The sequence below is a fragment of the Anguilla rostrata genome, chromosome 2 (assembly GCF_018555375.3).
Source record: "Anguilla rostrata isolate EN2019 chromosome 2, ASM1855537v3, whole genome shotgun sequence".
In the NCBI taxonomy this organism is placed as follows: domain Eukaryota; kingdom Metazoa; phylum Chordata; class Actinopteri; order Anguilliformes; family Anguillidae; genus Anguilla; species Anguilla rostrata.
In genome coordinates, this window is record NC_057934.1 from 64,279,281 (window position 1) to 64,307,280 (window position 28,000).

Genomic DNA, 28,000 nt, shown 5'->3' on the forward strand with positions numbered 1-28,000 from the left:
AATCAAAAGGCCGCTAAATGCGAAGTCGCAAAATGTTTTTGTATCATAGCTATCAAAAAGTATTCGCAGGCCGTTTATGCATTTGTCGTACAGGGTCGCTAAATAACTGAAATTTGAATAAAATAAATAATTTTCTGATGCTCACAGCTGCACAACTGTTAACAATAGCAACTTTTCTGGAACAGCATGGCAACTTTATGCTTCGAAGAGTTGGCAATACTGGGATAAACCAATCTGCGTTGTAGTTCGGTGATGCGCACTAGTATCACGCCCAATTTGAAGACTTGTATCCTATTCTCTGTGATAGCTACCACAGAAACGGAGCTATTCGCGTTTCTTCCGCAAATTCGCTGTACTGCGAAGATCTAATTATTTTTGGGAAAAACACCGCGATTTGAATGAATGAAAAAACCTTCTAAATACTATAGCGACAAAACTAGAAAGTTAGACTAGCCTAGCTAGTATGCGACTACAACCTTGCACTCTTGCGGAATCTAGCGGACTAGTAAAATATCCATTGTAACGTTGTTTCGTTTTTTATACTGTATTCATTTACCTCAATACTAGGGGGGGCAGTTACACGCAAATTGGAAACGCGGATATTAGGCTTCAATTCAAAGTTATTAGCTGGCTTGCTACACCCAGCACTGCAGTATCGCTAACGTTATCTAGCCTGGCAACGTCTACCCCATGGGTGGAGGGGAGGACACAGGCTGGCTCAGTGCATAATGTTCGTTTGCAAGTTGAGACCCGCTTCAGATGTGATCTGCGAGCCGGCCACCTACTTTTGCTGAAAACATCAACCTGGCATGCTGTTTATGTTTTTTGTAGCGTTAACCAAGCTAATTTAGACTAGTAATGAAACGTGGAATACATACTCCGCGACCGAAGAAACTTTTATGGAAGTAGCAAGCTGTCTACAGACATGCTAGCCAGCTAATCTTTCGATGCAAGACTGGTATCGGGTGTTACCTAATAGATAGCTAACAAGCTAGCTAGCTTACGAATATGCTGTGCATGAAGAGCTAGCTAGCGAGTTATGAAGCTAATATTTTAAAAACAGGAGAATTTGCTGACACTTGACTTGGACGTTTCATTCAATGAGGTTACGGACATAGAAACGTTAGACTATATAGGTAGATTACACCAACGAATTATATTTAACGATGGGGTCGTTGAAGGCTTTACAAGAATGGTGTCGGATACAGTGTGAAAACTATACCGATGTGGAAATAAAGAATATGTCAGCGTCATTCAGAGATGGTTTGGCTTTTTGTGCTATAATCCACAGACACAGACCGGACCTGATGTAAGTAACGTTTGTGACCTTCAAATGTAAATATTTTAAATGAACTTTTTTTTTTTTTTAGCCAGCCGCATTTAGCCTTAGTTTTAAAGCTGGTGGGGCCGCCTGTCCACGGGTTGTATTTGAACTCCTTGCGGAACAGGGGTAATGCAGGTGGCGTAGAAATACTGACATAACCCCTGGTGATTCCAGTGGCATGTTTTAGTTTTGTTTAGGTTCCATACTTTAGACTAATAGGATTGTTAGCTAAGGTTTTATCCACTGTACGATGCTCAAACATGTAACGTAGCTGTCTAGATTCTCAGCTCATCGTGCTCATGTTATTTGTGAAGTCTGAGAAGGGCACGTTAGATGTAGTTATGATTTATTGATATGGAAAAAAAAAACATAATTATGTACGATTAAATTGTCACCAGAATTGTAATTTGGGGATCATTATGTTCCCCCTTTGCATCAAACCGCACAACTTACTACGGAACTGTATCCATTCAACTTGATATTAACTAGCTATACTTCGTAACACCGTGTAGAGACTTCCAGTGGAGTGACAGTTGCATTATTAGCTGTTAGGTTTCAGTGTCTTCATGGAATTACACTCTATCTGATCACACGTTTCTCGTAATCTTATCCGTTTAGTCTTGTCTGGCCTGATCAAGGTCACCACCTTTGGATCATTTTGAGGTCCAAAGCACGTATTTCAAGCACAGTATTTCAATACGTGACGTACCTTGTTTGATAATTTGATTGGAGAAAAAGGAATGGTAGACAATAGGAGAATAAGTCCCCGATGACTTTGACTCAATGAAGAGCGCGCCTAATATTGTTGACATCTTCAAAAAAAAAAAAAAGTAGCACCTCATTGTCGTGAGAATAACGATGCCTGTGCATGCAGGTAGGCTGGGTGTATCTCGTCAGTCCTGTCACGTTTGTTTGTAGCACGTTGACAACGGATGGCCTGAGTGTTTAACAGCTTTACTTGAGTGTTTATTGCCTGGCTTTAAATGCAGTGGACCTACAGGAGATACAGTGCATCCTGCCAGTGAAGGCTTTTTGGGTGAGGATGTGCGCCTGTTTCGAACGCAGTTTGCTTTCCTGAAGGCATATAGCTCAGCATAATTAACACGAACACACCTTGTGTGTGCGTGCACACATGTCCTAGAACACTGTGACTGGTTTGGTGGAAGGTAAGAGGATTTGAATGAAGGCTTTATTATTGTTTTTCTGTGCCCAGCCTAGGCCCCTAGACCCCCTGCCCCTGCTGGCACTCTCTCTCTCTCACACTCACACACACACACACACTAGGGCTGGAGCCAGTGCGTTGTGTCTGATGTGTGCTGACAGTTTTGGCCACCACTGTAATAACACGCTCCTTGCCCTGTGCACACAGTGCGTTTTCCCTGCTCTTCAGGAGGGCTGCGGCTCTGCAAGGATGGCAAACTGTCAGGCAGGAGAGTACAGATCCCTCAGCTGATGGAATGTGACCAATTACAAAATGACATAAAATACCCTTAAAATACTCTTTTCCACTCGTTTTACACAACACTTTTTGTCTCAGCAAAAAAAAATTAGTAAAATAACAAGCGAATCAAAAAAATCCCTGCAGTCACGTAGGAACACTGAGACCTGTGGTCTAGTGATGCTGGGCCCGTGAGAATGCATCACAACGTTTGACTGCAGACAGGAGTGTTAGCCTGCCAGCCTGTCACTGTCCCATGACTCAGTAGGTGTGAGTCAGTTTTTGAGAGAGTGTTTGTGCTGCACCTTTGTGTGTGTGCGTGTGTGTGAGTGTATGTGTGTGTGTGTGTGTGCTTGTGTGTGTATGTGTGTGTGTGTGTGTGTGTCCACCACAGTGATTCTTGGCCGTGTATCCAGTCAACGCGTCATGGCTGCAGTAATCTAGCCCTCAGTCGCATTCAGATAGACAGCCAGTCACTCTAATCTGCAGCTGGGACCTGAGTCTGTCACTGTGGATTTGTGTCTTAATCCTTCCCCAAGTGCAGAGCACAGTGTGCACACAGGCTCACTGCAAACGAGGCCACATCCTCTCTGACACATTCACTTACTGAGGGACCAGCTCGTTTTGGTCTTACAGACTTTCGCTGGTGTGTGTGTGATTGGGGGGGCGGGGGGGGTGGTTATTTTTGTCGCACCGGTACAGTTCACGGCAGAGTCTCGTTTGCACCTTGACTGGCAACCGTGGTGTTTGACCCCAGATAAACGGAGGAGTGATTGCTTGTTCAAAATGGTGTTCTGCAAATAAAAAAAATGGCAGACAGGCATTGTCGAATGGGACACTGCAGCATTTTATTCCCTAGCACAGACAGTAGCTTGTTCATGGTCAGCTGGTGTTTCTATTTTTTGAGGGCAGGGCCTGTCTTCCTGTTCTGTTTCAGCTGTCTTGTTTCCAGTTACCAGGCTACCACTTGTCTTCGTTTTTGTTTCTGTCACTCTCTCACCCTAACTCCCACTCTCTCCTATTCCTTTCTCTCCCCGACGCTGTTCGCTGCTTTCAGATTACCGTTCACCTCTTCGTTTCTCTTTTCTATTTTCACTTCCTTCGTGTGGCCTCTTGCACTTTCTTTCTCGGACAGTGTTTCTCGTGTCCTTCTGTCTCCTTCTCGTCTGCCTTCTCTCCCTCTGCTCTTCTCTCATTCCCCTGCATCAGTCTCTCCCTCCCTCCTTCCCTCCCTCCCTCTCTCTCTGTGCTGTGGGCTGGCTCATTAAACCGCAGTGCTGTCTGTCCCACATTCCGACCTTGAGCGGGAGAGCCCGCGGCCCGCTGTGCAGCGTCAGCGCGGCTCCTCTGGGCCGGCTCATGCGGTCCGTGAACGGGCTCGCTGGTGTGCGCTGAGAAAACGAACACGCCAGCGGACCTGCGGAGTCCCGCGGGAGCGGCAGCGTCTGCTCGCGTTCCTGTTCGCGTTTGGCCCCAGTCGGGCAGCGAGATGATGTGTCTCGATGATGGCGTTTCACTGTGGCAGACTGAGGCACGCCAGGTGCTTCACTGCTGTGATGCATTTCCGCGAGAGCGCAGGGCTTGAGTCACAGGTTTGCCGTCACAACGATGAGCTTGCGGGGGCGATGCCATTTGCTGTCTTTCCAACGATGACTGAAGGGCTTGTCACCAGGTGCTTTTCCACGAGTTGCAGGGCTTGAGTCAGCCAGGTTTTGCCGTTTTTCACAACGATGAGCTTGCAGCTGATAGGGCGTTTTCCCATGACGAGCTTGCACAGGGGCTTGAGTCAGCCAGGTTTTGCCGTCTTTCACAAACGATGAGCTTGCGCAGGGGCTTGAGTCAGCCCAGGTTTTGCCGTCTTTCCCAAATGACGAGCTTGCACAGGGGCTTGAGTCAGCCCAGGTTTTGCCGTCTTTCACAGACGATGAGCTTGCACAGGGCCTTGAGTCAGCCCAGGTATTGCCAGCTGCAGTGCTGTGGCGGACTAAGCCCCCACTAAAGGCAGCGGAACACGGCTGCTGCTTGACTTTGAGTGAATTTGCAGGCATGCGAGTTAGATTAGTACAACAGAGCTTCGTTTGTGTCGCTTCGCTGGCAGAGTTTTTGTAACCGAAGTGGAGTAACGGTCAGGTCTGCTCCCACCGCCCATTCATTTTCACACACAATGCCCATGATTTCTGTGCTTTTATACTGACTTCAGTGATGACTATTTACAGGCCTGTAAAGTCTGGTGTAAGTTGCTTCTGTGCATCAGTCACTTAAAGAGGGAAGACGTTGTGTTTCTCTCTTCTGGCCTATATAAACACTGAAGAATTGATTAAGAGTGTGGGGACAGTCCTGGGGAAAATGTAGCCCTTTTAACCTTTTAATCTTTTTGATATTTGGCACTCGTAATGGAACCTTGGAGCGATGACAATTGATGTACTTTTGAGAGAAAGAACCACAAACCCTCGTTTAAAAAAATCACGAACAAAGTATCCGCTTTCATTCCGCTTTTGGTCTACCGACCTGTACTTTAGAGACTTGCAGTTTGACAACCATGAACAGTAAAAACAATATCTTGGTCTCATTGTAAACATTAAGACTTCCTTTGCAACGTGGATGTTGTTTGAATATGCAGACTTAATTTTTTGAATGAAAATGAATTATCCAGTTATCTCAGTCCCATGTGTACACATGTCTACAGAGTGGGATCTCTTTCTGTTTTACAGTACTATTACATGGTGTGATTGGCTAGTTAAAGCAGGGTTGCACAGCTCTGGTCCTGGTTTTTGCTTCGACCAATTAGCTTAGTTTTAGTTTTCTGACAGCTCTAAAAACTACGTCGGTTCACTCCTGTACTTGAACACAGTTAAACCTTTATAACACACGTGTGGCTGTACCTGGTGCTTATACAAATATCTGGTCAGGATTAAACTAATTGAATAATTAAGAGCAGACTTATGTGCAAAATCCTGCAGTAATACTAGTTGGTAAAGTGAGTCTTAAGATGTGTTTTTATTGTAATATATGAGGCTCCACTGTTTATTCTTTTTTTTTTTTTTTTTTTTAATCTTTATCCAGAGACTTCGATTCCCTCTCCAAAGACAACGTCTATGAGAACAACCGCCTGGTGAGTGCCATGTCATTTCAGGTCATAATTACGCATTTGGCTCATAATAGGTGGTATATAGGTAAGAATTAGGCCTAGTTATAGACTTGTCATTACTTAATGGCTATAAGTACTAGGTTGGACAAAGCTGAAATGAAGAATGTCAGAGTTGGGCGGGGAAAAAGATGACATGTACATGTTGACATCATCCTGTAACTGCTCATTCCCACTCCTTTCCACCGGTGTGTATGTGTGTGTATGCGTGTGTGTGTGCATATGTGTGTGTGTGTGTGTGTGTGTGTGTGTGTGTGTGTATGCGTGTGTGTGTGTGGACACATTCACTCACCCTTAGATGAGGTATTACTTTGAGTGATGTCCAGCAGGACTGAGTAAGGGGGAGCAGCTACTGAAATGTGTTGCCGTAAATGAATTAAGCACATGATTCTGTGTGTCTGAATGTGTTCAGCCGTATCAGTTTAGCAGGATGCGTAATGGTTTGAGTATGAGTGAGTGAGTGAGTGAGTGAGTGAGTGAGTGAGTGAGTGAGTGAGTGAGTGAGTGAGCGAGTGAGCGAGTGAGCGAGTGAGCGAGTGAGCGAGTGAGCGAGTGAGCGAGTGAGCGAGAGTGTGTGTGTGTGTGTTTAAGTGTGTGGCTGTTTGCTGGTTCCCCTTGGAGTCTGATACAGAAGAGGAGTGAGGGGTGGAAAGAGAGATTGAGTAGGAGGAAAAGCAGCAGGAGATTTTGGACAGGACTGAGACAAACTGGACCATGAGGAGGACTGCTCTGGTGTTTGTGTCCATATACAGACATTAGCTGTATGAGTTTGTTACAGTGCACATTCACCATGGATCTGTATGGGTTTTGTAGAAATCAGTATAGTGTCATTTAATCAAACACATGCATTTGCTCTACCTCAGCCTGTTCATGAAAAATCAGTCTTTAGGTTGTTGTTGTTTTAATTAATTTTTTTAAGCAGTGGCAGCAGCTAGCCAATCACTCAGACTTTGCTCTACTCTGATCCAGAACTAAGATATCCAGCATACAATACAGAAAATATATTTCCCCTGTACAGCAAATATCACCACCACAATTTGGCTCATACAGTACATTTGAACTAGTATTTCCACAGTCGCTTATGAAATGAAGTCTGTGCAGAGCTATGGATAATCCTATATGTGAATATTATGAGTTTGACTGCCTGTAGGACTTATTTAAATTCATGGGTTACATGGAATTTTTACACAAATATTTTTGACACACTCTTAGCCACATCCCTAGTCCACAGGCTAGTATTAACACAGTATTATTTGCATATCAGAGTTTCAGTCTTTAACAGTTTTTCCATTGCATGCCAGCATAGAAGTGCCATGGAAGGGACTGGAGTTTACTGGAGTTTAAGTTAAAGTGATAAAATATGGCGGTTAAGGAACTGGGCTTGTAAGAGTTATGTTGTGGGTTCAAATAAAATTTGGGGTGCTACCATTGTGCCCACGAGCAAGGTGAGTAACCTGAATTTCCCCAGAAAATGTATGCTTGCTTGCATACCCCTTTTAATAATGACTAATACCTCTGAATTTGTAAAACTGGATAACTATCTGTTTTTGAAGGCACTCAAGTAAATAGAAATGGAATTTATTATCAAAATAGCATACCGATCCCCTGTAAGAATAAACACATACTTAACAGCCCGAATGTAAAAAATCTGATCTGTACTCTCTACAGATTCTACAGTCCTATGAGAAAGTGAGCTGTGTCACACACTCTCACTCAGTAACTCACTCACACACACACACACACACTCACTCACACACATACACATGCATATACGCACGCACACGCATTCACACACACACGCACGCACGCACGCACGCACTCACACTCGCACACTTTCACACTCTTATACACACTCCGTAGCAATCCAGGCTGTGTCTGGTGTCTGTCTCTTTCTGTCACTCGCTGACCCCCTCTCTCTGCCTTCATCTCTGGAGAGCCTGTCTCCTGAATCAGTCATTGTTTTTTTTATTTAAAACAGTTTTCCTCTATTCTCTTCTCCCAAATTGGAACATCCAGTCGTATTCATAGACACGCACCGTCACTGAGACGTCCCTCGTCAGTTCCAGATGATTACACTGCATACACATACAGAGGATAACACTACATACACATACAGAGGATTACACTACATACACATACAGAGGATAACACTACATACACATACAGAGGATTACACTGCATACACATACAGAGGATAACACTACATACACATACAGAGGATTACACTACATACACATACAGAGGATAACACTACATACACATACAGAGGATTACACTACATACACATACAGAGGATTACATTACATACACATACAGAGGATTACACTACATACACATACAGAGGATAACACTACATACACATACAGAGGATTACACTACATACACATACAGAGGATAACACTACATACACATACAGAGGATAACCCTACATACACATACAGAGGATAACACTACATCACATACAGAGGATTACACTACATACACATACAGAAGATTACACTACATACACATACAGAGGATTACACTACATACACATACAGAGGATTACACTACATACACATACAGTGGCGCCTGATGGAGCAGAGGGGTCACTCACTGCCCAGTGAGGTGGAGAAGCCCTGGCAGCTGGAAGCCTCCCTGCCTCCCTGGGCAGCTGTTCGGCTAAAGCCTTTGTACCAGGCAAACAAAGCCTTATGGGTTCATTTTTAGCATCACTGCTTCCTTCCTTCCTGGTCTCCCCAGCATAGATGAGCTGACCTTTCTCTGAGTGCTACTGTCAAGCTGCTTCATTCAGTAGTTGATCTTTGAGCTGGAAGTGGCCTTTAGCAGTTAAACCTAGTGGAGCATGGATTGTGTTTAAATTAATTTGTGTCTTGCCCCCCCCCCACGCTGCCCCCACTGCGCCTTCGAGACGGCGGAGTCAGAGCTGGGCATCCCAGCCCTGCTGGACCCTGAGGACATGGTGTCCATGAAGGTGCCTGATCGCCTGAGCGTCATCACCTACGTCTCCCAGTACTACAACTACTTCACCAACAAGTCTCACGGTACGGACGCCGAGGCCCCAGCGGACGCTCGACAGATGGCGTCGGTATCGCGCTCTGCTCTTTGTAGATGGATCTGACCCTGTAAATCGCCTGTGCCTAGGGTCACCAGCAGTGCCCTAGAGCCTGTATGTCATGCAAAGCAAATGCCTCTATAATGCACATTTAGCAGACACCCTTACTCGGGGGATAGTGTGTGAGTGCTGCAGACTCCAGCCAGCTGTCTTTATGCAATGTTTGTCCTTCCCCTGCAGCCAACCCCCCCTGCATGAAGCGGCCGAGTGGTACAGGCCACACAGAACCTGCAGTGAAGAGACCCGTTGTCCTTGACGATGAGAGAGCAGGCGAGGCCAGGGTATGAGGGGGAGGGGGTGGTGACTATAATTACTGTACACATACTTGCAAAAACATTTTTATTTATTTATTTTTTTGATTTGGTTCTGTACTCCCCAATTTTACATTTGTAATAAAAAAAAAACAAAAGTCTTTGTCCCAAACATTATGGAGCTCACTGTATATATCTGTATCTCTAAATGTCTGGAGTTCGTAATCATTGTCATTGCTGAAACAATAAGTCGGCTGTTCCTGTCTGTGAACCTGGCTCTCCCTGTTGTGTCTTGATTCTTGCATTTATTAACGCCGGTCGGACAGGTTTTGTTTGGATTTGTTTCCGTGGGACGGTAGTATAGCTTCCTCCTGCTAAGGTGTGGGCCCGCTGTGGCACGGCACAGTTTCCTAATCCCGCCTCAGTGCTCACCGGCACGCAAACTGACTTCTGCTTCTCACCGCATGGTCCGGGAATGTCATGCGGTATCACTGTCCCTCTCCGGCTCGTCTGTGGAAGCACAGACAGGCCCAAAGCAGGGCTCAGCTGTGGTTTAGGACTGATGGTAAATGCATTATGCTAAGAGTGCGCTAGCCCTACGGTGGGCTGCCACAGACAGTGGCTTTCTCTTCTTATATCACCGCAGTCAAATACAGTTGTACAATTAGCTGAGATGGTTTGCCCTGTTGGCAGTGCTGAAAGTCTATATTCAGCGTTTCAGAAACAGAGAAGTGAGGTGTGTTGCGCATGTGGGTTTTCTTTGGGGGCGGGGGGGGGGGGGTAGAATACATCTACAGAGCTTGCTTCTACATCCTGTCTCTCCCCTCTCCCACACGCCCCCACCCCCACCCCCCCTTCCTGCCTCTTTTCCTTATTCAGACGGAAACCCGCACCTCTCCCTCTTCCTCTCTTTCGTCTTTGATCTCCCCCCTTCTGTCCGCACCCGTGCCTAGGCAGTAGAATATGGGGATGGGGTGGTGGGGGGGTGGATCAAGTCAGTTAGGTCAGTACTACTAATTTTCTAACATGTTCTTACCTTATTCGTGAACCGCCATAACACTGTATGCCGTATTGTAATGCATCCCCCCTTAACCTCACTTACTAACACCAAGCAGTTCTTTTACTAATATTAAGGTTCTCTTCCCATTTCCCATTTCATCAATCCAGTGACAGTTACTGAATGAACAAATGTTTAGAATGATAACAGACTCTCCTGTTGACAAATCGGTGAATCCAGTGAGTCTGAGTTCTAACTGTGTGATCTCTCCCCTCCCCCCCCCCGCCCCTCCATTGTTCTCCGTCCTCCCTGCCCCTCCGCCCTCGCTGTGGGCGGCTCGCAGAGCGCTCTCGCTCCGACGGGCGCAGACGACCAATCGAAACGCGGCACGCTGAGCAGCACCTGCGCGGCCTGTCAGAAGCACGTCCACCTGGTGCAGAGGTTCCTGGTCGACAGCAAGCTCTACCACCGCAACTGCTTCAGGTAACGCCGCCGGCGCGCTGCGAACGAACGCGCTGCCGCTGTGTTCCGGAGCGTTCCCCAGCGCTTTCCGTTGGCCCGAGAGGAGGCCGGGCTGGAGATCACAGCTTCGGGCTGTGCAGACTGGGAAGCTAGCTCTGAGAGTGATGTAAAAATGTGGTTCAGTCACCGGCTTGTGTGCAGTCATTGTTTATGGGACGCATATAAGCAATGATGTAATGACGCGATTCGTTACTGCATGTGGTCAAATCAGTTTTTCCCTTTGAAAATATCAGATTCAAAAAATCCTTCTTTCGTGCAGGGTTGTCATGCTCACAGTTTAGAAAACAGCAATAATTTGCCATCCAGTTATGACATAATTGCAGAACTGCTGGTGAAGTCCCAGTAATAACATTTACAGTTGGAGTCTGGTCATATTGTTTTATTGGCAGCTTACAGGCTGCTTACTCAACAGTGCTTCCGGAGCCTGATTGTCTCTCTGGTCTGTCTCACAGGTGCAGGGAGTGCTGTAGCACCCTCTTACCTGGCTCTTACAAAGCAGGAAGTGAGGCGGGCTCCCTTGTCTGCACCCACCACTTTGCCAAGTCCTTCTCAGCCAATCAAAATGGCCGGCCGGACCTCAGCAGGCTGGCTAGACCGACGCTGGTGAGAGGGGGCGTGCTCACTCCACCTGAGACTCCGCCCACCGCGCAGGCTCAGGAGAAGACCCCCCTGCAGGATTCGGTCATTGACGAACACTCCATATCCGATTCGCCCGGGAACGCGGACATCGTGGACAGAGAGGAGGAGGAGAGGGAGATGGGCGTAAGCGGAGCGAGGGAGGAGACGGAGAGAGAAAGGGATGAAAGCAGAGTGAGAGAGGAGACGGAGGGAGAAGGGGATGAAAGCACAGTGAGAGAGGAGATGGAGGGAGAAGGGGATGAAAGCACTGTGAAAGTGGAAACGGAGAGAGAGAGAGGTGAGGACGGAAGCCAGGAAGCCGAGGAGAAAGAGCAGCCCTCCTCACCTCCGAATCCCTTTGACGACAGCGAGGAAGAGGACGGCAAAGCTGAAGAGAAACCGGAGGAGGGTGCGGCCAATGGCCCCCTGCCTTCCACACCAGTGAGCCGTTTGGGGGGCGCTGGCCGGCCAGTCCCCGCCCCCCGCCGGGTGTTTGACCCCTCTCCTCCTCCCCGCCCAACGCCCAGGGCCCGCCCCCCCAAAGTGACGGACAGCTGTGCGTTCAATGGTGAGTCAGAAAGGCCCGGTTTCGTAACTGCGGTCTCGTTTCCTCATTCTCCTCAGAAGTGAACCAGTCCGTCGGCTCGGCTAGTCGCTGCGGCTGAGAGGCTGATTTCTGTTTCTGTTTCTCTCTCACGCTCTGCGTCTCTCTTCCTCCACAGGTGATCCTGGGGGTGTGAACAGAGCCCCTCCCAAACCCAGAGAGAGGTCCCACTCCCCGGGCAGGTGAGTCCTCGCCCCCGCTGTGAGTGGGACAGAGTGTGAACCTAGCTGCGTCGCTAACGCTTCCCTGCTCGGGCCCGCAGTCACCTGACTCACTCGTGTCCAGTGTGCGTGCGCCTGTGTCAGTGAGGGGGAGGGGGGGTGTTATGGTGCTGTACATGCATTTATTTGTGTTTCTTCATTTGTGTGTGTGTGCGTGTGTGTTCATGTGTGTTTGTGTTTGTCTGCGCATGTGTGTGTTTGTGTGTGCGTGTGTATTTGTGTGTGTGTTTGTTGTGTATGTGTGTGTGTGTGTGTGTGTGTGTTTGTATTGATGTGTGTGTGTTTGTGTTTGTGTGTGTGTATCTGTCTGTGTTTGTGTTTATGTGTCTGTGTGTGTGTGTGTGTGTGTATCTGTCTGTGTTTGTGACTGTGTGGTCTGTGTGTGTGTGTGTGTGTGTGTGTGTGTGTGTGTGTCTGTCTGTGTGTGTGTCTCCTCATCACTCTCAGCTCCAGCCTGTCCAGTGAAACTCCCAAACCCAAAGACCCGCCCTGGTTGGCCCTTGTCCATCCAGAGCCCCGGAAAAAACCGGCCCCGCCCCCTCCCCCTCCCCCTGGCATGGCGACCCCGCAGCGGTCTGGATCCGTGCCGTCCCTCAGGGGCGAGGGGTCCCGGCCGGCCACCCCTCCGCAGCCCGTCAATCCTTTCGAGGACGACGAGGAAGAGGAGGAGCCTGAGCCGCGGGAGGAGGCGGAGTCCGGTGGTAGTTTGGTCCCGCCCACGGTAGCGGCCATCCACCCTTGGTATAGAATCACTCCGGCAGCCGACGCGGCCAGCACGGGTGGCCCCGCCCACACGCCCGGCTCGGCCAGCGGCACAGCGAGCCCCTCCCACTCGGCCAGCGGGGGCAGCCCCTCCCACTCGGTCAGCGGGGGCAGCCCGCGCAGTAAGAGAAGGCCCGCCCCCCCCGCCCCGCGCGCCTCTCCCGCAGGTCAGTGTCGCCTCATCGCTCCATCACGCCTGTTCTGTCTTTCACAGGGATGTGTTTCGCTCGCTCTGCGCCAGGCCTGGGTCAAATACGGATTTATTTCGGATTCAAATACTTTTCTACGATCTTGTTTTACTGATCTCGTCTGGTGTATTGGAACCAATGAAATTCTCTCAAAAAGTGCAAACCCCGCCTTCTGGTCATATTGGCAGGCTCACTTACACCAGGCAAGACCAATAGAGCGCAGAAAAACATTTGAATCCAAAGCAAATAGGTATTTGACCCAGGCCTGCTCTGTGCTGAAGCCTGTGGTCACTGCCCTGCATTGTAATGCTTCAGTAGCCTGGGCTACCGTGTGAGAGTGTTTGTGGTGATGTGTTTTCTTTCTCTCCCATGGCCTCTCCACTCGCTGCGTTTCCACTCTTCCTCCTCATCTCTGTCTCTCCAGCGCTTCCTCACTCCCAGCCTTCCTCTACCTCTCCCTCTCCAGCTCTCAGCACGGAGTCTCTCTCCTCCTCCTCCGACCACAGCTCCACCAAGCCTCCGCCCCCCGCCCGCGTCCCCGACCAGGAGCATCCTTTCACCAAGAGCGTCTCCGAGCCGTCAATCAGCGAGCCCTCCGGCTCCTCCCCCAATCACCAGCCTCGCGCGTCCCCCAGCCCCTCCCCTCCGCCCCCGCCTGCCAACACCAGTTCGGCCCCCGCCACCCCGCAGACCAATCGCAGCGCGGGGTTGAAAGCCGCGCGCCCGCCTCCCCCCCGACCCCCGTCCGCCCCCAGCCCCCTGGCCAAAGCCGGGGCTCCTACCCCTCCACCGCCCCCTTCTTCTCACGGGAAGGTACGGGAACATCTTTACGCTGTGATTGGCTTTGCTGCAGGCCAATGAGCTTAACATAAAGTCAAAGTGTATGGTAGACTCAAGTAGAGCGTGATGTTGTTGTTGTTATTTATATCAATATGACAGAGAACACACACAATGGGCAGACCATCGGATGACACACACAAGAAAATACAATTATGTTTGTGCGCTCTTTGACGTTGACTCCAAAGCTATATTTATTAAAAATAGGCCCCAGTTTTGGCATGTCTGTGCCCTCAGGCCTTCCATCATCCCTGACAAACGCAGAGATGCAGAAATGTTGTTTTTAATAAACATAGTTCTGGAGTGCGCTGCTGTAGCCGTTGCTATAGAGGCGCTGTAAGTGTAGTAGTTAAGTGTGGAAAGGTGGATGTTTCAGTAGCGGTGGGGCAAATGGAAAAGCACTGCGATATCAGTTTGACATTGAAATGTTTCATATCTTATTACCATAGAGGAAGAACAGTGTACTGTTAGATACAGCTTAACAGTGCTGCCTGAAAGAGAAGGCAGTAAAACAAAGCGAGGGTAGGGTAGGGGGGTGAGGAAGGGTGTTGTATAAACACTGTCCAGTCAGGAGCTGGGCGGAGCCGAATGGTAATTTGCTCATGATACTGAAAGTAAACAGGATACAGTATTACAGTACAGAACTGTTTAATCTCACCCCGTGTCTCTCTTCCCCCTGCTAGCGCACCTGTAAGGAGAACCCCTTCAACCGAAAAGCCTCCCCGTCTGTAACCCCCCCGAAATCCAGGCCTCCCAAGGGTCCCCGCCCCGCCCGACCCCCGGCCCCCGGACACGGTTTCCCCCTCATAAAGAGGAAGGTGCGCTCCGCCAGTTCCTCATTTGGTTGCTCTGTTGGATTGTGTGTGTTCTGTTTTTGTCCGTTGGGCGGCCTCCGGGAGAGCGATCGCCGGGGGTAACCGCGAGGCTTTGGCACTGCTCTGGGCAGAGGGAAGTGGCGCAGTCTGACACGCAGCCGTGCGGCTCTCTCCCCAGGTTCAGTCAGACCAGTACATCCCCGTGGAGGACATCCACGTGGAGATGGGCCAGCTGGAGAGACAGCTGGACGAGCTGGAGCAGAGAGGGGTGGAGCTGGAGAGCAAGCTCAGAGACTGCCAGAACGGTGAGGTGGCGTGGGGCGTGGCCAGTGTTAGGACCGGGGGGGTGGGGGTGTGTGGTCAGCACTGGAGCAGAGAGGGGTGGAGCTGGAGAGCAAGCTCAGAGACTGCCAGAACGGTGAGGTGGCGTGGGGCGTGGCCAGTGTTAGGACCGGGGGGGGTGGGGGTGTGGCCAGCGCTGGAGCAGAGAGGGGTGGGGCCAGAGAGCAAGCTCAGAGACTGCCAGAATGGTGAGGTGGCGAGGGGCGTGGCCAGGGCTGGGGCCAGTGGGGGTGGGGCGCAGTGGGGGGTGTGGCCAGCACTGGGGCCAGTGCCGGGGTGGGGGGGGGTGGCCAGGGCTGGGGTCAGTGTCGTTGGGGGAAGGGGGGGGGGGGGCGGGGTCGTGGGGGGTGGGGCGGAGCAGGCCGTGTCGTGGGAGGGTGACGTGCCTGCGTAATGAGTCAGTTCACTTCTAAATGTCAAAGGCAAGAGCTTATGAGGCTTGTTAATAAGTGTCTGTCCCGCTTGCTCTTTTGGTGTTTATGGAGGGAATATGGATGAGCAGTCATGTTGATGTGTGAAGTGTAGTTTGAGCCTAATAGCTGTGCTGCCCTTTCAGATGAAGAGGAGGAGGTCATGCTGGTGGACTGGTTCACTCTGATCCATGACAAACACATGCTGGTACGCAGGGAGGCCGAGCTGGTCTACACGTGAGTACACTGACTTACCCAAAAAAACTACAAACACTGCACAGCACAGAGCTCACACAGTATTCGTAATCGCGCGTGGCAGAATAATTTGTAGTGTGACTGCGTGTGCTTGCTCCCTTTCAGGGCCAAGCAGCAGAACCTGGAGGAGCGGCAAGCGGACGTGGAGTACGAACTGAGATGCCTCCTCAACAAGCCGGGTGAGCCAGCGCGGCCCAGCTCATCACGCCGTCCGCCAGGGCGCCGCGTACTGCGTTACGCCACAGCGGTGCGCTCCACGCGACCGTCAGGATGAGCGCTGCGTGTGACTGGCTCTTCCTCTCCCCCCCCCCAGAGAAAGAGTGGAGCGAGGAGGACCGAGCCAGGGAGCAGGAGCTGATGGCGGAGCTGGTCACCATCATCGAGCAGAGGAACCACATCATCAACAGCATGGACCAGGACAGGCAGAGGTAAGCGCTCCTAACCTGTGATAACCAGGTGATACATACATTCAGTCAATCCCAGAGCCGGTATCTTTCATCTGGTTAATGGTGTTAATGATGGGCAGTGATGGCGGTTACAGCATTATAATAGTCATCGGTTTAATGCTGTAACTGCCCTCTGAAAGTACAGGTGGGAAAAGTGAGGAGGGGGGGGTTGCTGGGGATTGTAGCTGTGCACTGTGTGCTAAAACGAGGATTCTGCATCTCTCAGGGAGGAGGAGGAAGACAAGGTTTTGGAGGCTATGCTCAAGAAGAAGGGTAAGCATAATCCTGCATTCCTCTTTTCCATCTGTTTTTCTTTTCTGCTGTCTCTTTCTCCTTTCCGCCCATTATTGTTGTCCCCATTGGTCACTGGCTCATTCCCAGTCTTACTCCGTCCGTCGGTGTGCTTCCACTGTCTCTCATTGCTCTTCCTGCCATTAAATGTACATTTAGATTTAAAGTGCACTTCATCAGGCCATATTGATTACCTGTGTTTCTGTCTCTCTCTCTCTCTCTCTCTCTACAGATTTCCACAAGGAGACGGATGGAGAGCACAAGAAGAAAGGGGGGAAGTTTAAACCCATGAAGGTGCTCAAAATGTTGAGCCAAAAGGGCGAGGGTGGCAAGAGCAAGAGCCCCCGCAAGGAGAAGAGCTGAGGGAGGGAGGGAGGGAGGGAGGGAGGACAGGACAGAGAGGTAGTCAGAGAGAGACCGGGGAACAGATGACTGAGGCGTGTGTTCTCTGTGAGAGAGGGTGAAGGGAAGGGGAGAGAAGGTCTGTTGCAGCATGTCACATCATCACTGCGCAATGCAAACCAGTGCAGTGGGGAAGGGGTGTGTGTGAGGGCTGAAAGAGAGAGGGAAGGGGACACACATGTAACTGAGAAATGAAACGCCTTCTCCAGGCCCACACCATGCAGCTGGAATCGCAGTCGGATTCCTGTCTCTGTCCAAAAACGCGAGTGTGAAATGTATATATTTTAGATGGCCTTTATGTAGAGAACTGTAAACGCAAAGCAAAAAACTAAACTTACAGGAGAGGGTAGAGGACGCATAACTGCGTAGAAGTTGAGTTAGTGTTGGCAAAAAAAGAACCTTTATCGATACTGGGTCATTCGAGGTGCTTTCCGACCTTTATGACTTTTTCTGTACATAGCAAGCTCCAGACCCAAGCATTTTCAGTTGCCTTTTAGCAGAAGAGAACAGAAGCACATACAGTGTTACAAATAGGACCCGTATCTACAGATCTGTCCGTCTTCCAGTATCTTGGCACCACAGGGACAGTGCCGAAACAGGTCCTGCATTAATACTGACTCTGTACTCGCTTCCTAACCTGAAACGTTATGCCCTTCGTCACACTGCAGGAAGTGAAGCTGCAGGGCAGGTGTGCAGGGTGTCCTGCGCTGGTTCCCGTGGCAGCGAGACAGCGTGATAATATCATGGGAACATTACAATGGGCATTGAGGCAGGGGTGGGCGGGGCTGTGAAACGACTGATGTTGGGACAGAGACCTGTCCTCAAGAAGAACAAATTGACTCGTCCAAGCATAGGGAGACGGGCTTGAGAACAGGAACTTGAAGCTGGAAAAGAAAACGAACTTAAAGCTAAGTTTAATTAACGCTCAACTCACAAAACACTGGCAATCATATTTATTATTAACGGAAATTTAATGGGTCGGAGTACTTGTAGTTTGGATTTTGGATTTAAGGAGTTAAAAACCGGTGGGATGACGTGACCCTTTTGTCTGCCTCCAGTGTTTGTGCTCTCTGTAGGGTTGGCACAAGCCTTTGTTTAAATCAGATGTTTTCGGTTAAAAATATTAGTGAGTTTGGAGTTGACTTCCTCGGCTGCTTATACCATGAAAGGCCTCGAGGAAACTCCTTGAAAGGACCCGTGCCTTGGAAGGACCTATATTTGGCTGATTTAGTTTTGCACGGCAATATTTCAGTGTTGCAGTGAGGTTATAAATGCAAGATGTCACAGGCAGAACACCAGCACTATGGTCTAAATCCAAATATGTATCTTACCAACAAACAAAAACAAATCTTAAAATGTTTATTTAAAAACATGGATTCTATGAAAGCGATAAAAGATCTAACCTCAAAAGAGGTTGTGTTAAAATGAGGTTTATTAATATGGCAGAGGTGCTAACCAAAATGGTGAGCATGCTATGAATACTGGTTATGCAATATTACTTCTAAATTTGGACTTTAAAATGATCTTTTACACTGTTATGTCCAATTTCATTTTTCTGTGAGTTTTGCCTTAAAAACGTTAGAGTAAAACTGTAGAAACAAGGGTTTTGAAATAAGGTTGTTTTTAAGAGTGCCATTATTTAATTATACTGTATTTGTGTCTCTCTGTATGTCTACATTCGCTGCTCTGTCTGTCATCCACACTGACTCTCTACAGACTGTCTTTACATTTGTACCTGTTTGAAAATTTGCATCCGTCTATCCATTTGTATATGTTTTTATGTATCCATCTGCCTATTTACTGTAACACAAAGGGCTTTTGTAGGGAACCGGAAACGTTATGCACTGTCTGTACAAAAAACCCGAACAAAACATGAACATATAGAAATCAGGAGAAATAAAATAAGTTAATGAAACTAAACTGTAGACTTGTGTATTTTTACCATCAGCATGCTTAAGAAGTATGCAAGTAGCATAGATGGCTTGCTTTAGTATGTGGTAAGGAAACTGTAAGCTCCTTTGTGTACATACGTGTTTGAATCGGAACTTTTCCAGATCACCCAGTTGCATGTAGAAACGTGTAGCAAATATGAACCACAGCCAGTCTAAGACACTTTACTGGTGAGTCTCAACCTGTAAGTTGTTCAATGCAGTATTTCACCCTGCCATAAACACACAGCCCTTTAACACCACAAAAGTTAAACAATCAAAGTTTTACAAGCTGTTTTAACAGCACAATAGTGGTGAACCATATCGTGTCTGTTTTGATAAAAAGCAGATGAAACTCCCAACAGAAAAAAGAATGGTGTCTGAGCTGGAAAATGTTGTAAGCTGAACGCATAACCTAGTTTAAACATTATTTCTGAACATACTGGCACTGTGGTCTGAATGCTATTAATGTGCACTTCTCTGAGGAAAATTATGAAGGGGGCATGACTGTGCAAGAAAATATGAATGTGCAAACTGCAATGAAAATTGCATTGCAAATGGCTTGTAAATATGTCTCGGCCTTACAGTATTGTGAAACCAAAATTGGTTCTTGGTTCAACAAAATATAAATGAAAAGGCTACTTAATGCCGTTATCGTTAGGCAATTTTATGAATTTCCTTGTAAATATAACGTATTTAAATAATTAAAACAATTTATAAAAATACAGATAACCATCAAACAACCGACTAGCGTCTGTGTAGCAAATTTATACATCCTATGTTCTGAGGTAACAGTTGCCAGTCAGCAGCCTGAAAAGGGACTGCCTGTCGAGTTCAGTGGTGTGTCTCTCCCAGCCTCGCTGTCCGTTTCACTCCCCAGGTCTGCACTGCAAGCCTTGTCAATCAGCTCAAGCTCCCGGATTTTCTGTGAGAGACGACAACGAGTCAGAGAAAGGTGAGCGTCGTCGCTACTGCTCGAGGAACAGTGTGTTCTGCCTATTCCGGTTCACATAATGCCAGGGGCTCAGTTTCCCTGTGTCTCGTGTCAACGTTTTCTTTTACAGCGCGTTGCCGTTACCCGAGAGATCTCATTGTGTGTGATGGTATTTGTTTGTGTTGTAGCCATTTAATTATTTATGTAAACACAGGAAACTTTATCCTTCATACATATGAAATTCAGCTTCCTGTGTAAAAAAAAATCACTGTGTTAATGAGGTGTTATTACATCTGAGATGTCTGTGCTAATGCAATAATCTGTATTCTAAGAGTTTATTATATAAGTATGTCACATGCCCATGCAGTGTCTATCCTGGCCCCAAATGATTAAGGGGCAAAGCACAGCTGAGTGTTCACAAGGACTCAAAATGACATCTGCTACCTGTACATCAGCCACCTCGCTGTTTTTACCTGTGAAATCTCAGTCTCAATGATGTTCTGGTACTGCTTCCTCTTCCCAAGAGCCGACATCTCCTCCAGAAAATTCATCCTGTCTTTAATCTCATCCACAACTGAAAGAGAAACAAGCCATATTAAACACAGTAAACAAGTCATATCAGAGGGAAAATAGAGATGGCTCAGGGTCACAGAGTCACTTCTAAAATGTCTCAAACCAATCACAGGCCTACTACAGTAAATATATACGTATCTACAACTGAACTAAACGGTATAACATTGCAGCTCAAATCTCAATCATTAACCGACTAATCGCTTATTTTTTAAATAATTTAATTGAATTAATGATGAACTGATCATCAATTGGCATTACTTTGGATTACTGCTATAATTTTCCACTTGGCCAGCAGCTGTATGCAGAGATCAGTGTAAGGGACTTGGGAGTTTGAACATGAGGAATGCCAGAATGGAGACCCCAGAGGAAAGCCACCCTTGAGATGTTGCCTCTCCTCCCCCCTCCCCCCGTAACCTCACCCTCTTGGAACCGGTCTCCGCTCCCCGGCTCTCCCATCCCGCTCGGGACACACTGCTGTGGAGGGCAGGGCTTTGGCTCCTCCTTCCCATCAGCCAGAATTTTCTGCAGCCTCGTTTTCTCCTTCTCCCGATCTCCTGGAATGATGGATCAAGAGAATGAGCTTCAGCATTAGCGACTTTACCCTCTCTGTCAATGGTGCCTTCCCTGTCCATGTCTGCCTATCTGCATTACAAGCATTTAAAGGCTGTGGAAAAAAGTAAAGGAATGGCTCACGAGTTGCACTGGGGCGGAACATCTCTCTTTCGTAGCTGTTTCCAGAACGACACATTTTGGCGCTGCGCTTTTGTGGTCTGCCAGACAAGCCAGCTGCTTTCGCCTGGATACTGGGCTGTGGAGATGATGTCACTGGTCTGGAGTGGCGGATGACAGGAAGGGCTCCCTCTTCTGGTTGAAAGGTAGAAGACAGAAAAAAAGAATTGCCTTTACTTGGTCATGTACAGAGCAGTAGAGACGCATCAGATGTGTGCTGTGAGTTGAAAGGCACTCACTGTTGATGACCATTTTGAGCTGTCTCTGCTGGCGCAGCATGAGATGTGCTTCTCGCATCATCACTGCAGGACCAGAGCAAAAACATTCATTACATCGGCTTACGGGTCGTGTATTCAGTTGTCATGAAACAAGACATATTTATGATATCTGTAAATTAAACAGCAAAAATCTTCTTACAAACCCATAGTGTCCTTTCTAGCAGATTATTAACTTTCTATGATTATTACGTGAGCATTAACGTGGTGGTAATATACATAGTTTCTAGGATTTGTTTAAATCTAAAGATTTTCTCCATCGCTTAGAAAAAGATGAGATTTTTTTGGGTGGAGCACAAATTTGCCTGTACACAGAGTGGCCACAGAAGGGGATACGGCTACGCCCGACATACACTGGAGCATCTGCTGCGTTTCCCTGCTGTAGTGTGGCACACGGGGGCAGTTCCACAGACCCCCCCCAGGGACATCCATCACGGCTTCCCCACTCTCCCCACTGGAAGATACCTCCATCTGAGTCACAGAAAGACAAGAAAACAGAGCCAGACAGTTAAGGAGCTGTTGAAAGGTACTTTAGTGTATTTACACAGGCACAGTCACTCACAATAAATGAAGGCAGACAAACACAAGCAGAACTGGAGACAGAAACACTCAAGTAACTGAAACTCAATATACACTAAAGTGTGCAGTTAGTTTTTCTTTTACCAAACACTGGAATAGGTCATCTAAGCATGATAAGTGACTTTGACTGAGGTATGAGCAACTGAGAATCAACTGAATGACACTGCATACCTAAGCATTGTTGCTGACCATGTGCCTCCCTTTATAGCCACTGTCTAGCCTTTTTTAAAGGGATACTTCCAGCATGATAATGCACCAGCTACATACATCATCTCAAGCTGGTTCCAGGAACATGACAGGGGCTTAAGTTTACTCTAAAGGCCTGCGCAGCCCCCTGATCTCAATCTAATGAGAAGGAATGGGAGGTTTGCAGCATGAATATGTGGCCAAGAAATATGGATGAACTGTATAATGTTATCGAGTCAGCATGGACCGAAATCCCTGACGATGTTTCCAGCACTTTGTTGAATCCATGGCACTAAAAAAATCAGGCTGTTCTGCAATCAAAAATGAGGTCGTTCCCATTTATATATATATATATATATATATATATATATATATGCATTTACTATAGTCTATATCATAATTGTCCTACTTGTAACTTCGCCTTTCAGTCGTTTATTGGATCAACGTTATTCCTCTTCACACGTATTCCTAATAATTTTAATTTACACAAAGTATAATTTAATACATTCATAATAAATCATTTTCTAATAATCCAACAAACTGAAGCGAGCTATCGGTACTACTGGCTAGCTAGGCTAGCGTTAAATTTCACCAGCTAGTCAAGAGCAATCTAGTCTAGCAACACAAAAAAGCTCCTTTTTCCTGACATCCAATAATTTACATGGAAAACGGTGATCTACTACCCAGAATTCGTGAGGCACATTTTCATATATTTAACTTTTCTTACCATAATTATTTCACGGAAATGATCTTTCTTTTCAGTAAGTTAGCTGCCATTCGCTGTTTCGACAGTTTCTTCGGGCGCAACTGCTACCATGGCAACTAGACAACTAAGGCAACGTGGAAACCGGGCCAACAGAATGATAGGTATTTTATTACAGGATGAACAGGGTAACTGACAGCAAACACAGAATTCATGCAATGCTAAATATGAAAAATTGGCATTTGTGTATGTAATTCTTTAGGCTGCGGGAAGAAATTTGAACGACAAATTCACATATAGTTGAATAAACTTTACAATCTAACTCCCTGTACCGGAAATTTTCTACGTCATACGGAAGGAAGTGATGTACAAACAGTTTGCGCCGTTTCTCATTGAGTTGCAACGTTACGAATGTTTAACATTTTTCTGGTGGTATTGAACATTCTCATTTATCTCTGTAGAGAGTAAGGAGGTATATAACCACAAACATGTCTGACAACGAAGACAAGTAAGTTGTTGTTAAATTCCGTTATTCTTTGATTTCTGGCTATTTTCTATTGTGCTCTCTCCTTTCCATGCCACTGGATCCTGGTCACGTTTACTTGTTTATCTAGCATGCCACCTAGCGAGTACGGTAGTTAGCTAGCTAATCAAAGTCAACTGGCAGTTTTTCAAAGTAAAAAATGAATGAATATATCTAAAAGCTTAAGACGAGAATTAACGCAGAACGTAGCATCTAGGTAAATAGCGTCTTGTTTCGCTTGAAAGTATGGCAGATATGAGTTGACTAATCAAACACTATTGCTGTTAACGCTAATTAGCTGGCTAAACGACACGCATCTAGGGGAATGATTCCTTTTTATTGTAAGCTTGTAAGCTTTGTAAAATGACACAATAGTAGGTAATGATGGTGAACAATCCCACGCTGCCTGTGTAATAGCTAACTTCCATTACTTGTTAAAACCACTCGCTTGTACATTCTGTTGTATGTGCATTGCGTGTTGTTTATGACCAGTAATATTTTGTTTCAGGGAATAACGTTATTTGTAAATTAGAAGTAAGTGTCTGTGAAATGCACTAGGCTCAGAAAAGCACGCACCTAATATGGCAGATGGTTCTAGTTACAACTTCAAATACTTGGATTTCTGAAAATATAAAGTAGGCGTCTTGGAAAACTTTTCTGTCTCCTGTTTAGTTTTGATGATGGAGATTTTGATGACGCTGAAGAAGATGAAGGGCTGGATGACCTGGAAAATGCTGAAGATGTGAGTTATTACAGGAGGGGTGTGTTCCGTCATTCCTACTGAACATGTGCATCTCCTTAACCTGACCTTGTTTCATAATTCCTTTATTTCCATTATTTCCCCCACTCTTTTGTGGTGCCCTCCCACCCTTGCTCCTGGCTTTTCCGCCCCCTCTTCAGGAGGATGCCGAGAATATTCAGATTCTACCTGCGGGGGAGGGGCAGCAGGCCAACCAGAAAAGAATCACCACGTCCTACATGACCAAGTATGAGAGAGCTAGAGTTCTGGGCACCCGGGCTCTACAGATAGCGTGAGTGCGCTTTGCGTTTGCCTGTTAGCGTGTAGCCGTCCCAGCCGTTTGCCCATTTGTTTAAAGGGGTTCGAGGCAGCCCTGAATTGTGTGTACTGCATGAGGTATTTGGCAGTGTGTTGTTCATCCCTTGTGCTGATACACAGGCAAGTACGTTTCTCCCTCACTTCTCTGTTTCACCTGAGGTTCTCACTCCTCCGCCTTCCTGCAGAATGTGTGCGCCGGTCATGGTGGAGCTGGAAGGAGAGACGGATCCTCTGCAAATTGCGATGAAGGAACTGAAGTTAGTAGCATATGCACTTACTGTATGCTATCCAAGTTTTTTTATTTTTTATTTGATGGTGTACAAACTTGTATTTGCCGAGGCACTTAAGTGTAATTTTCCCCAGTGTTCATTCTCTCTATTGTGTCCATTTTGTTCTCTGCTTCACTGTGTCTGGGTGACAGGTGTGGACTGTGTTTCTTACTGCTGTGTTTTTTTTTTTGTAGGAGCAGAAAAATCCCCATCATTATCAGGAGGTACCTGCCGGATGGGAGCTACGAGGACTGGGGCTGTGATGAGCTCATCATCACTGACTGAGGCTGAGCCGTGTGGCAGGGGAGCCCCTCTGGAACCCTGGCATGGGGAGATCGCCAGGCTGGACAAGCCCTCCCCTCCCCTCCCCTAATGCAGCCTTCCCCCCTGCAGAGAGATATGGACAGACCTGTGTAATAAAGCACACAGAGTATCCTGAGTATTTATGTTGCATATATTTCAAGGAAACCATCTTAGTTTGATGACATGCAGGTGTTGTAGGTGTACTGCACTTAAAACAAGACCAGGTCAAAACCTAGTATATGGCTGGACCTAACACACTTCATCCGGCCGGCCAATGGTGTATCTTCATCAGTCACTCAGTCACAGACATTCGCATTTGTAGGGCTGGCCCCACGGTTCAGCCAAAAATTGTGAGGGTAGTGTATGTACACCCATCATCCTCAAGAGGGAGATCAACATCTAGGCAATGGGGGGGGGGGGGGAATCCTCTTACTACAGTTGATCAGATCTTTCTGAACATTGGTAAAGTGGCAGCAGCTAAAATGTGTTCCATCTTCTTCCATTTATGTGTGAAAATATTTTATAAGTTTTTTTAAAAGTAATAAAGCCTGTCTTAAAGATTTTCTCTTGTTACTCTAGGTTATATTTGCAACAGTAGTGGCTGATTTAAAATTGCCCGTAACAGACTTTCTCTCAATGGTTCAGTGACTTCGTGTTTTGAATTTCTGTTACAGCAGTAGATTCTGTATGCAACAGTAGCTAATGTCCTGCACAGATGAGAGAAGTGGACTGTGCTCTTTGCTGCTTTATAAAACCTTGATCAGGGTTAAATTACTTTTTTTTTTAGTGAAGTGTATAGGTGCATTCAGACTAGACTCGATAAATAGTAATAAACCTCAAGGTGCTTCACAGTGATCTGATTCTACTTTTAGCCATAATTCATAATAACTGTGTTGGGGTGCTTGGGCTCATCAGATTGGTGAGTCTACTGAGAAATTACCTTTGGCTTTGTGTGAATTGTGAAAAGTTGGTTGTTGTGTAGTAACAGTCTGCAAACCTGCAAGTAATAAACTGATTTCAGGCAAATTATTTTAGTAACGTATGCACTTTATTACTCTGTACAAACATTGTGAGCTGAACTTTTTGTACTTTGTACTTCTTTTCCTACAAGCTGAAAAGGAAGCTGATTCACCACGCACAGACGTGGCTGCATAAGCAGTGTTTAAAATATCCAGACCTCCGATACTTCCTGTATGTCAATGGCGAGCGGGTAGGTCTAATGAAGCCACGTCATTCCACCTCTCACCTGCACAGTCGCAGACACACAGTCCATCCATTGTTTTTTGTGGAAGTGGGTGGCATTTCCATAGGTTGCGGGAAGCCATGTCGTAGGGGACAGGACAAGAGGGCGTTGGCAGATTGAACAATTGGAAGTCCCCCTTCTAATTATGAGCGCTCTTGAATGGGTGCCAGTGGTACCTAGGCCCTGTAGTTTTCTAGTGTCCAAAGGAAGGAATGTGGGATCAACGGTGACCTGATCAGGTCAACAATACTGAGGGACCTGGATGTTGATAAACATCAGCATGGCTTGAGTGCTGTCACTGCTTAATTACACAAATCACAGTGTTATCCCTGTTGCCCAGCAACGCATATGTGCTTTGGCTGTGATATTTAATACAATTAAGATATTTGCAGTTGAGCATGGGATATCATGGTAATTAGGGGTAAACAAATGGTGTTAGAAACATATAAACTGCAACTCATCTCTCTTTCCTCTTTCCCCTTCTTATTCCTTTAGGGTCCTCTTTGTTTCTCTACTTTTTTGATTTTTAAAAATTTTATTTTTTGTGTAAATAGCTTCAGCTCGGCCTACAGCATAGCTGCAATGTCTGCAGGCTAACGCATCTAGCCAGCCTCTGGTTCTTTTCACTCGCTGTCCCGGAGGACTACACTTAATACGGATTGGGTGGGGGACTGTGTATGAAAGTGCCTTTGTATCATTGTAGAACTACAGACTAGGCAGTTTCTGCTTATGGCTTTCTCTCTGCCCCGCCCCTCTTCCCCATTCTCATTCTCAATGGTTCTTTGTCTAAGCAAGTAACACACAGCCAATTAAATTGAAGAATTAGGAGTCAGGCTTAACTATGTGCGCACACACACATATACACAAACACACACACGCGCGCGCACACACACACACACACGCGCACACACACACAGAAAGGCATTAGCCTACTTAGTAACGAGGGAGTGCTACATACAGTGGCATTGCTGTTGTCTGCATGGTGGTGAACTCCAGTGTGTAATGTTATATGTGCTGTATTGTGGTGCAGTGCGCTTGGGTAGTTTGTCTGTGCGCATGAACAGAATCGGTCGTGGGAATTCCGGCACCAGGGGCACCTGTGCATTGCTCTCAGTCATGTAGCAGGGCTGCTGCTTATGAATCGTTAAGTTTTATTATGGGCTGTTTCCCCCCCATCTCTCTGTAAGAAAGTAGGGATGGTCTCCTGCTTTACATTACATTACATTACATTATAGGCATTTAGCAGACGCTCTTATCCAGAGCGACGTACAACAAGTGCATAGGTTTCATGATGTAGAGGCGCAAAAGAAACACTAGAGTGAAGTAATGCTTTGCACATTTATGCCCAAGGAGTCATCATGGAGTCATCAGTTAATGAAAGAACGCTTAGCTGTGCCATGTTGCTGTATCACTGTGGAATGCACAGAATGTTCTCATAAATACAATACTATTCATCGTACCCATAAAAATATATTTAAATGACAGGAAACTGGTCATGCAGTGTTGTGAATTTGTGCTGTCCTTTTTTTCTTTGATTCATTCCAGTGCGTGTGTATTTGTCACTCCCTGAATTTGCATTTGCATTTGTCCCTCAGTTTTTTTTAGTTTGTTTAGTAGGAATAACAGAGGAATAAGTCAATTTGCAAATCACATGACTTTTCCAAAAACAGAACACATATTTATTTAGTATAAAAACGTTATTAGGAGTCCCTCTT

General features: G+C 46.8%; 3 protein-coding genes across 7 annotated transcripts; 2 read left to right on the forward strand and 1 right to left on the reverse strand.

Annotated features, from left to right (window-relative positions):
- The first annotated feature begins 159 nt into the window (after nt 1-159).
- Nucleotides 160-18,903, forward strand: micall1a (MICAL-like 1a). 3 transcript variants are annotated; one of them, XM_064323857.1, is made up of 16 exons: nt 160-1,309; nt 5,826-5,871; nt 8,807-8,951; nt 9,203-9,303; nt 10,614-10,753; nt 11,245-11,978; nt 12,133-12,196; nt 12,683-13,164; nt 13,610-13,998; nt 14,706-14,840; nt 15,016-15,142; nt 15,736-15,826; nt 15,950-16,023; nt 16,158-16,272; nt 16,517-16,563; nt 16,814-18,903. In XM_064323857.1, exons 1-16 carry the CDS (start codon nt 1,167-1,169, stop codon nt 16,942-16,944), a joined length of 2,964 nt encoding a protein of 987 aa, XP_064179927.1. In that variant the 5' UTR covers nt 160-1,166; the 3' UTR covers nt 16,945-18,903. The 3 variants fall into 3 exon arrangements, with proteins under 3 accessions (XP_064179927.1, XP_064179928.1, XP_064179926.1); XM_064323858.1 differs by having other exon boundaries at nt 161-1,309; nt 5,826-5,874; nt 8,810-8,951; nt 13,652-13,998; XM_064323856.1 differs by having other exon boundaries at nt 172-1,309; nt 5,826-5,874; nt 8,810-8,951.
- Nucleotides 18,545-23,063, reverse strand: c2h22orf23 (chromosome 2 C22orf23 homolog). Of its 2 annotated transcripts, none has more exons than XM_064323876.1 (7): nt 22,915-23,063; nt 21,776-21,893; nt 21,387-21,449; nt 21,112-21,279; nt 20,838-20,972; nt 20,319-20,419; nt 18,545-19,836 (listed from the first exon to the last, which is right to left on the reverse strand). In XM_064323876.1, the coding sequence occupies exons 1-7, from the start codon at nt 22,915-22,917 to the stop codon at nt 19,714-19,716; spliced, it is 711 nt and encodes a 236-aa protein (XP_064179946.1). In that variant the 5' UTR covers nt 22,918-23,063; the 3' UTR covers nt 18,545-19,713. The 2 variants fall into 2 exon arrangements, with proteins under 2 accessions (XP_064179946.1, XP_064179945.1); XM_064323875.1 differs by having other exon boundaries at nt 21,112-21,282; nt 22,915-23,060.
- A 159-nt stretch (nt 23,064-23,222) lies between these two features.
- Nucleotides 23,223-25,572, forward strand: LOC135248868 (DNA-directed RNA polymerases I, II, and III subunit RPABC2-like). Of its 2 annotated transcripts, none has more exons than XM_064323881.1 (5): nt 23,223-23,398; nt 24,086-24,155; nt 24,314-24,444; nt 24,656-24,727; nt 24,934-25,572. In XM_064323881.1, exons 1-5 carry the CDS (start codon nt 23,379-23,381, stop codon nt 25,022-25,024), a joined length of 384 nt encoding a protein of 127 aa, XP_064179951.1. In that variant the 5' UTR covers nt 23,223-23,378; the 3' UTR covers nt 25,025-25,572. The 2 variants fall into 2 exon arrangements, with proteins under 2 accessions (XP_064179951.1, XP_064179952.1); XM_064323882.1 differs by having other exon boundaries at nt 24,314-24,399.
- The last annotated feature ends 2,428 nt before the right edge of the window (nt 25,573-28,000 follow it).